The sequence below is a fragment of the Conger conger genome, chromosome 19, assembly GCF_963514075.1.
Source record: "Conger conger chromosome 19, fConCon1.1, whole genome shotgun sequence".
Classification (NCBI taxonomy): Eukaryota; Metazoa; Chordata; class Actinopteri; order Anguilliformes; family Congridae; genus Conger; species Conger conger.
In genome coordinates, this window is record NC_083778.1 from 18996316 (window position 1) to 19006315 (window position 10000).

Below are 10000 nucleotides of genomic sequence, written 5' to 3' on the forward strand. Positions count from 1 at the left end.
CAACATTTTGGGTTTTTGCTGGGGCTGTTTATGTTCTGTTCAGTTCGCCTTCATTCCCCGTCGCCAGGCGGTAGAGTTGGTTCTACATCAGTACAGGTGCACAAACTAGTACACAGCGCACACAAACACAGTAAAATCCAATAATAAACTTAAACAGCCAGGTTCATTAAGAATGCGAATGTAGACATTTAATTAGATTAAAGCCTGGTGTAGGATCAATGCCTGCCTATAGCACTTAAATGCGACCGTTACTGTTTATTACGGGAAGAGACAAACGGAGAGCATTCGGGCAGTCTGTTTGGAGAATATCTCTGAAGACTTCGGTGTACGGAGTGCCTAAGTACAGTCCTCTCATAACAACGAGTTGGGAAGTGACCTGGTCGGACTTTTGAAGATGTATTTGTCTCGGTACTGTAGTCCCTGAAGTTGTGGGTGTCTCGGTATGGTAGTTAGAGACTTAGCTGAACTACCATGTGCACTGGACTTATGCTCATGGCCTTACAACCAATCCTTTATGAACTGTACCTTATCTGACCTGTTGGGTTAATATCCCTGTTTTTGTACTTCCCTTTTGATAAGAGCGTGCGCTAAATATAAATGTCATGTAATGAATAGCAGGCTTTGTGATAGCTGGGGAAACTCCTGACTCTCAAGTCCTGAAATAAGTCGCAGGGCATCACACGTTGAGCTGGAGACCGTAGGGGCTGATGAAGTGGTGTGTGAGCTTATCGAGCAAGGGCAACAAACAGACCAAAACCGGGTGCCTGCCCTCCCTCCCCCTCTCTCCCCCTCTCTCTCCCTCTCTTTCCCTCTCTTTCTCTCTCCCTCTCTCTCCCTCTCTCTCCCTCTCTTTCTCTCTCTCTCCCTCACTCCCTCTCTCTCCCTTCCTCTCTCTCCCTCACTCCCTCTCTCTCCTTCCTCTCTCTCCCTCACTCCCTCTCTCTCCCTTCCTCTCTCTCTCTCTCCCCTTCCCCCTCTCCCTCCCTCCCTCTCTCCCTCTCTCCCTCCCTCTCCCTCTCTCCCTCTCTTTCTCTCCCCCTCTCCCTCTCCCTCCCTCTCTCCCTCTCTCCCTCCCCCTCTCTCTCTCTCCCTCACTTCCTCTCTCTCTCCCTTCCTCTCTCTCTCCCTCACTCCCTCTCTCTCCCTCCCTTTCTCTCTCCCTCTCTCCTCTCTTTCTCTCCCCCCCTCCCTCTCTCCCTCTCTCCCCCTCTCTCCCCCTCTCTCCCTCTCTCTCCCTCACTCCCTCTCTCTCTCCCTCTCCCTCTCTCCCTCTCTTTCTCTCCCCCTCTCCCTCTCCCTCCCTCTCTCCCTCTCTCCCTCTCTCCCTCCCCCTCTCTCTCCTCCATCCCCCTCCCTCCCTCCCGTGTGTGGGGACAGAGAGGGGCGACACCGCCCAGCCCACAGGAAGTGATTATTCCCGCTAAAACCCAGCTGGTCTCGGCACCAGAAAACAACGCTCAAAAATAGCAGCTCGGTTATCTCTCCGCAGTTACGAGCGCCCGGCGTTTGTAAACACCCGCCGCGGGGGACGAGGTTTCGCGTTATGGGAAGGGAAAAACCCTCTAATGGCCGCCTCTGCTTAAAAAGGAGACCGAGAACGGCTAAAAACAGCTCCGCTGCGCTGAAAACAATCAATTTTGACATGTTTAGCGGACTCTTAAAAGTCCTGCATCGCCCTGAACTGTGCAGTCGAACGCGCTCTAGCCTTTGTGCTGGGGACGCTGGTCACACCAGCTGTGAAGGGTCCACTTAACGATCCAACAGCAGGGCCCAAAAAACCCACAACCCCCCTCCCCCCCCCCCCCCTCTCAACCTGTGCAGCGTCTTACTGTATCCACGCTCATCACAAGTGCCCACACACTCGCGTGTTTGAAATCTGTTTTGCGCTGTATATCTGACCCTGCGTCTGCTGTTTCTTTGACTCTCCTCTCCCCGCTCCTGTCTGTATTCGTCTCTCTCTCTCTCTCTCTCTCTGCCCGTTAATTGCGCCTGCGGTTCTGTGTCCTTTTTGGGAAGGACAGAGTGCACTTTATGAGCGTTGTTTAAATAAAGTTATATGTGTACCGCCTGTTCTCGTTTAAATACGTTCATCGGCACTGCTCCTGAAGTCATGTGGAGTGTACATATAAATTGAGGAATTTATGCACTGTGGATTAAAAGCGTCTGCTAAATGACGAAAATTTTAATATACATTCATGTTTATATTTATACCCGACATGGCTTGTCTCCGGGTTTGTTTGTCACTCTCTGTGGGAGATGAAAAGTTTCTCCACGATTGAACTATTTTGCCCGAAAAAGACCTTGAACTCGATAGGTTTCCCCTACGGACACCCAGAGGAGCCTCTTGGTGCCATTTCTTCTGAAGTGTATAAATAAAACCTTAAAGTTTAACAGGTAAAGGTTTGCACATCAAAGGATTTTTAGATTCCTTTTTTATAGAGTGGCACTGGGATTATTTCCTCTTAGAACGAGGATTACTTTATTTTTTTTTATTTAACATTTTTAACACTGGTGTTAGTACGGATTATAGATCCAAACTTTTCCGGATAACACTTTCATCGGTGAATGAACAGTAGACTGTTCTCTGCACTGAATGCTAATAGATACCCTGTTGTCTTAGAGCTCTTTCATTAATGTGTTTTTTAGAACCCTGCAAAATTAACTTTTAGTGCTCATCTGTTTGAGCTAAGTGTGAATTTCGGAGATCACCTGGGAACAACCTAAACGGCACTCCAACAAACGCAGTTTATCTCTGTTCACTTGAGATAGGTGGGAAACCAGGAAACTGAACACCAAGGAGGTGTCCAAGGAGGGTCTTGGATCTCTTCTCTTCCAGATACAAACATTTTGAGTTTGGAAAGAAACAGTTTTGTGAAGGTTATTTGTGTTGACCTATTAAAAGATGACCTGCTGTGTTATGAGTGCATTGACCGGCCAATCACAGGACTCTCTCAGAGCTGACCGGCCAATCACAGGACTCTCTCAGAGCTGACCGGCCAATCACAGGACTCTCTCAGAGCCGACCGCCCCAATCACATGACCGCCTCCATCTTAATCGTTCCCTCGTGGCCATTATGGTGCTGTGGGCACGCTTAAATCAAGAGCTGTGGAGAAAGTGAGTGAGTGTGCGTGTGTGTGTGAGTGTGAGTGTGAGTGTGAGTGTGAGTGTGAGTGTGAGAGTGAGAGTGAGAGTGAGAGTGAGAGTGAGAGTGAGAGTGAGAGTGAGAGTCAGCCCGTGATGTCAGTTTCTTCTCTTCCTTGCCGCTGTCAATCTGAAAGAGTTGTGCTACTACTGCTTTATTTTTCCCTTCAGCATTTTTGAGATTTCATCGTTTTTACTTTTGCAAAATCCACACGTGACTGATTCCCGTGAGAGGACTGAAAGAGTGGGGGGGGGCAGCAAAACTCCTTTAATCTCTCTGTAACTGAAGCAGCTCCATCTTTAGTGGAAAATGTGACTTTACTGGAAAACTCTGAAGGAAGATGTTAAGTGTGGCCCTAGGTCATGAGTCGGGCACACCCAGACGAGCATGAAGGACCCATTAACCCCCGGTTCCGTCCCCACAGTGGTTATATTGGGATCTCCTGCCCTCACGTGCTCTGAGGTAGCCCAGTGAGTACAGCACAACCACACTGAACCGCCTGACCCTTCACTGTGGTCCAGTGTGGTGGGGGCTCCTGACCCTTCACTGTGGTCCAGTGTGGTGGGGGCTCCTGACCCTTCACTGTGGTCCTGTGTGGTGGGGGCTCCTGACTGTTCACTGTGGTCCCAGTGGGGTGGGGGCTCCTGACTGTTCACTGTGCTCCAGTATGGTGGGGGCTCCTGACTTAGCTGTGCTCCAGTATGGTGGGGGCTCCTGACTGTTAGCTGTGCTCCAGTGGGGTGGGGGCTCCTGACTGTTCACTGTGCTCCAGTATGGTGGGGGCTCCTGACTGTTCACTGTGCTCCAGTATGGTGGGGGCTCCTGACTGTTAGCTGTGCTCCAGTATGGTGGGGGCTCCTGACTGTTCACTGTGCTCCAGTATGGTGGGGGCTCCTGACTGTTCACTGTGGTCCAGTGGGGTGGGGGCTCCTGACTGTTCACTGTGCTCCAGTATGGTGGGGGCTCCTGACTGTTCACTGTGCTCCAGTATGGTGGGGGCTCCTGACTGTTCACTGTGCTCCAGTATGGTGGGGGCTCCTGACTGTTCACTGTGCTCCAGTACGGTGGGGGCTCCTGACCCAGCTATCCACCTGACCCTCCTCAGCAGCGATCAGGGGCCTCTAAAAATATCCGTGAAAGATTCCAGATGAGCTTTAATAAAATCCCCACTTTGGCAGCGCTTGGCACCATATTTGGTCACCGGCGTCCTGGATAAACTGCCCCCGCCCTCGCCCAGTTTGGGGATTTGCTGAATGCGCTCCCCTCTCTCCCCGCGAGGCCCTGCCAGAACGAGGAGTGCGCGTCGAGCGCTGTCCCTCTTTCGGGGAGGGGGGTCAGAGGTCACACGCACAGGAGCGCAGAGCGTTTGATTCGCCCCAAACCCCGTTTCCCCCACCGCGCCTGCAGCCCTGGTTTCAGAGGAGGCTTCTGAGAGCTAAACCCCACGTTAATCTCAGATCCCGACCCGGGGATTGGGTATTGTGCGAACGGATCGCGCGTTTTGGAATCAAATCTTAAAAGAGGACTCGCGTTTTATCAGGGGTGTTTTGAAGAGTGTTTGAGTAAGGCAGCCTGGCGCAGGATCGCTGAAGAGGAGAGGGTAAATTTTGGCTGTAAAAGCCTTCTGAGAACGTCGGGCCCCGTTTGAGAGGATCCGGACTGTCTGCAGCGGTCTGGGCTGGTGGGATGACGTCAGCGGGCGTGTTGCTGGGGTGAGGGCTGGGAGCGGAGAGAGGCATTTGTCCCGGTGACTGCTTCCTGTTTTCCTTTCCCGCGGCAGGAACCGGGCCAAGAGGCCCGGGGCATTATCTGAGCGGTAACCATGGCAGCCAGAAACATACTGTGGTCTGTTTGCCTGCCGAGTCACCAACTGCTCATCTTCAGAGAGAGGGAGAAAAGGGGAGATGGAGAAGGAGAGGGAGGGAGGGAGGAGAGGGAGGGAGAGAGGGGAGAGAAAGGGGGAGATAGAGGGAGAGAGAGGGAGAGAGAGAGAAAAGGGGAGATGGAGAGGGAGAGAGGGAGAGAAAAGGGGGGAGATAGAGGGAGAGAGAGAGGGAGAGAGAGGGAGAAAAGGGGAGATGGAGATGGAGAGGGAGGAGGGAGAGAGGGGGGAGAGAAAAGGGGGAGATAGAGGAGAGAGAGGGAGAGAGAGGGAGAAAAGGGGAGATGGAGGGGGGAGAGGGAGGGAGAGAGGGAGAGGGAGAGAGAGGGAGAAAAGGGGAGATGGAGTGGGAGAGAGGGAGAGAGAGGGAGAAAAGGGGAGAGGGAGAGGAGAGGGAGAGAGGGAGTGAGGGAGAGAGGAAGGAAAGAGAGAGGGAGTGAGGGAGGGAGAGAGAGAGAGAGGGAGAGAGAGGGAGAAAAGGGGAGATGGAGGGGGAGAGAGAGGGAGAGAGAGGGAGAGGGGGAGAGAGGGAGAGACAGAAAGAGAGAGAGGGGGAGAGAAACAGGGGGAGATAGAGGGGGACAGAGAGATGTTGAGGAGGCGTTGAGTTTAATCTGGTGACATGTCCTGTCAGTGGAAAGCGGAGGGCTGTGTTGGGGTTTTGGCAGGGCGCGGGGCTCGGGGCGCGGGAGGTGCACATGTGTGCTTCCGCTGCAGGAGGACTGAATAAAAGAGGACGGGTCAGAGACCGCCGGGACCCTCAGCCCCCCGCCCCCTCCCCGCCTCGGCCTTCTGTGAATGAGATTACCCCCGATCCCCGAGTCACTCCCCTCTCACCAAAACAAACTGGAGCTGCCGTGAGCTCTCCCTCCCTGTCCGCGCGTCCGCGCTGTGGTTCCCCGCAAAACTACAACTCGGCGGCATTCTCACACCTGGGAAACAACTGTTAGCTTATTGGAAAATGTAGTTTTTTGCACTCGTGTGATGACACGGCCGTCCAGAAAACCACGAACAGTCACATTTATTAGAGAAGCAAAAATCTCCATTGCATATTGGACTGTGGCCCCTGGCCCCTGGCCCCTGGCCCCTGACCACTGACCACTGACCAAGCTCTAGTACTGTGGCCCCTGACCACTGACCAAGTTCTAGTACTGTGGCCCCTGACCACTGGTCAAGCTCCAGTACTGTGGCCCCTGACCACTGCACAATCTACAGTCCTGTGGCCCCTGGCCCCTGGCCAAGCTGCAGTCCTGTGGCCCCTGGGGGCCCCTGTGACGGAACCCCTTCCTTCCTGTAGTCCCGTGTCCTCCGGGTGCGTCAGCGGCCCTCAGGCCCGGCCCCTGTGCCCCAGTCTGGGCGTGTGAGAGCGTCACGCTGGGCTGAATCTAGGCCAGATGACGTCACCGCGTCCGGCCCACTCCGCTGCTCCATCCCTCACTCAGCCTTCGTGAGCCGCCATCGAGCTGTTGCCCCGGGCTACTCCAGCGCTTGGGCGGTTGTAAAAGATAATGTACTCCTCTCAGCCAATCAATCAGCCAGAATGAGCATTCGGCCAAGCCGCTGTATAAAGCATATTAAGTGGAGCGTTTGTGAGTACGGTGAGAGAGTGTAGACTGCATTTTTGTCATAACGGCTCATCTAGCTCATACTCTGAACCACTGATCTAGAGTCAGTGTAGCGCTTCAGCTCATAATGGACACAGGATACAGCAGTGGTCTCCAACCCTGGTCCTGAAGAGCTACAGGGTCTACTGGTTTTTGTTGTTACTCTGCACTTAATTAATCAAATAGAGCACTTGATTACACAGTTAACTCGCCTCACCTGGTTACCTGGGTCTCAACAGGGTGCTGATTTTAAGGTGAAAACAAAAACCAGCACACCCCAGTAGCTCTCCAGGACCAGGGTTGGAGACCACTCAGTATATGGGGTCAGTATAGCGCTTCAGCTCATAATGGACACAGTTAGGATACGGGCATGGGAAACCCTGAAACACTGATCTGGGGTCAGTATAGCGCTTCAGCTCATAATGGACACAGTTAGGATACGGGCATGGGGAAACCCTGAAACACTGATCTAGGGTCAGTATAGCGCCTCAGCTCATAATGGACACAGTTAGGATACGGGCATGGGGAAACCCTGAACCACTGATCTGGGGTCAGTATAGCGCTTCAGCTCATAATGGACACAGTTAGGATACGGGCATGGGGAAACCCTGAACCACTGATCTGGGGTCAGTATAGCGCTTCAGCTCATAATGGACACAGTTAGGATACGGGCATGGGGAAACCCTGAACCACTGATCTGGGGTCAGTATAGCGCTTCAGCTCATAATGGACACAGTTAGGATACGGGCATGGGGAAACCCTGAACCACTGATCTGGGGTCAGTGTCGCGCTTCAGCTCATAATGGACACAGTTAGGACACGGGCATGGGGAAACCTGATCCCCCCCCCCATCAGCGCTCCTGCTCTCAGACACCGTGAATCCGGGCCCCGATCCCAGTTTTTCCTGCGTATCGGAAATTGGCACTTGGCAGACGAACCTCGGGATGAGCAAGGAGAGAGAGCACTTGGAGGCGTCGCGGACACACGCAGCCACAGAACCGCTTTTAATAAAGAGCCCGTTTATCGACGCACGTTTATTAATGCTCTGGGTCGGCCACGTTGTTTACGCAGTAAGACCTCTCTCAGGCCCGCTGTGGGAGACGTACAGGGAGAGGAAACTAAGAGCTCTGCACGCGGTGTTCGTTCTGCTCTCCCGGGCTGACGTGTGTGTTCGCGAGCCTCCCTTTACGATCCGAACCGACTGCTGTTACCTCCTGCCGCGTGCGCGATGCACTGGGAGCGCTGCGGGAAACATGTACGGAAAATAAAACCGGCCACTAAAACTATCACAACCGGGGAGTAGGTAGCATGCAGTATTTTATAAAGTATTCACAAAGGAGTTTCACTGCTTTAGTGCTACCACTTCCTACTACATTTGGCAATTTAAGAAAATATTGTGGTTTCTTCAGAAATATTTGTGCTTTATTTATGCCCCCGCCCGCCCACCTTTTTTCCAGACTTTGCAATTCCCAATCCCACACAGCCACAGTTCCAGGCAAAAGTTCATGGGATTGCTTTCAACTACAATCTGGAGAAAATAAGTCGATAGCATTATGCAGTAGTGTGGGGGTAATGTTACACGGTGCATGCATAGTAAGAGGGCCAGTGGATGTTTTCGAGTTGTACATGAAAATAAACCGGCTCACAACTCTCGACAGTGATTTATGTTTGTTCAAAATGCGTTATATTAGACGTTATATTACACCACAGAAGTGACCCGGAGAAAGCCTTCTTCTCGATTGGGATCAGGTTCCCGTGTCGCCTTCCCAGAATTCCGGCCTTTCCCCACACGGCGTTCCCAGACGCCCCCACCTGAGAATACGGCCGAGTTTAATGAAGTCACGGGGTGACCGGGCCCTCGCGGTGTATTGGGGGGTAGAGGGGGGGTACACACACACACACACACACACACACACACACACTCACACACACACACACACACACACACACACACACACACACACACACACACACAGAGGCCGGGGGGGGTCACTCAAGGCAGGGGTCCCAAATGGGAACAAGATGAAAAGTAATTGGGGGGAAATCCTCCATTTTGGCCCTTATCCCCTAACGCTGAGGAGAAGGTGCGGCGGTTATAAAATGGCCTCCGGTAAATCAGGCCCGGTTTTAAAAACACTCCCGTTATCGGCCCTGACGGGACTTGCCTTCTCGAGCCATTGTTTATTGTGTGACATTTTGTGTCCTTTTGAAATTCCAATGCCTTCCATCTGTGCGAGTCTGGGGCCCCGCTCCCGTGCTGCTGAACGGAAGCGCTCCGCGCGGCCGGTGACTCATCGCGCTCAAAACAGGAAACCCGACAGAGCCCTGGCGCCTGCCTGATGGCCAATGACACACTTGGAATAAAAATTAAAAAAAAACCCAGGACGACACTCTATGATTGACTTGGACGAGTGTATTCGAATGGTATTAACTGAGAACTGCCAGATGGCATGACGCAGGTTTTTAAAAACGTTATTAATATTTCGTGGGGTTTTCTTTATTTAATTTTTTTTACAGGCAGAGTTCTCGGAGATCAACCTGGCGTCCTGCGTGAACGGTGGATGCGTGGTGGACATGCAGGCCATGAGGGGCGGGACCAGGGTGGTCAGGTGAGCAGAGAACTCCATCTCCCATAAACCCCCGCTGCTTCCTGTTTACCCAGCACACCAGTGAAAGGCGCCATTTAGGCACTTAATTTGCATCTGAGCCCTGCAGACCTTTTCCCCCTCTGTTTAATATGTCCTGTATCTGACCACATAGAGTGGTTGGAGCTAGTCTCTGCTCACACACACAGTGGTTGGGGATAGTCTCAGCTCTCACACACAGTGGTTGGGGATAGTCTCAGCTCTCACACACAGTGGTTGGGGATAGTCTCAGCTCTCACACACAGTGGTTGGGGATAGTCTCTGCTCCCACACACAGTGGTTGGTGAACCCCACTGTGGTCATGGCCGCGGCTCCTCTGGGCTTTTATCTGAACAGATGCAGGCGGTAATGGCTGAAGCAGATCTGCAGTCTGATACCACCTCCACCCTTCAACCCTCACTCCCCACCCCCGCCTGCCTCCACTCAAACCCCCACTGCCCTGAGCCCCACACACACACACACACACTGCTGCTTCCACACACACACACACACACACACACACTGCTGCTTCCACACACACACACTCACACACACACACACACTGCTGCTTCCACACACACACACTCACACACACACACACACACTGCTGCTTCCACACACACACACACACACACACACACTCACACTCACACACACACACTGCTGCTTCCACACACACACACACACACTCACACTGCTGCTTCCACACACACACACACACACACACACACACTCACACTGCTGCTT

The 10000-nt window shown here is 52.8% G+C and overlaps 1 protein-coding gene across 1 annotated transcript in view; it reads left to right on the forward strand.

Moving 5' to 3' along the window:
• Positions 1 to 10000, forward strand: part of LOC133119284 (synapsin-3-like) — a 106429-nt gene that overhangs the window by 25614 nt on the left and 70815 nt on the right. Inside the window, exon 4 of the mRNA XM_061229812.1 lies at positions 9147 to 9238. Within this exon, the coding sequence (XP_061085796.1) occupies positions 9147 to 9238 (92 nt within the window). The remainder of the gene's footprint in view (positions 1 to 9146; positions 9239 to 10000) is intronic.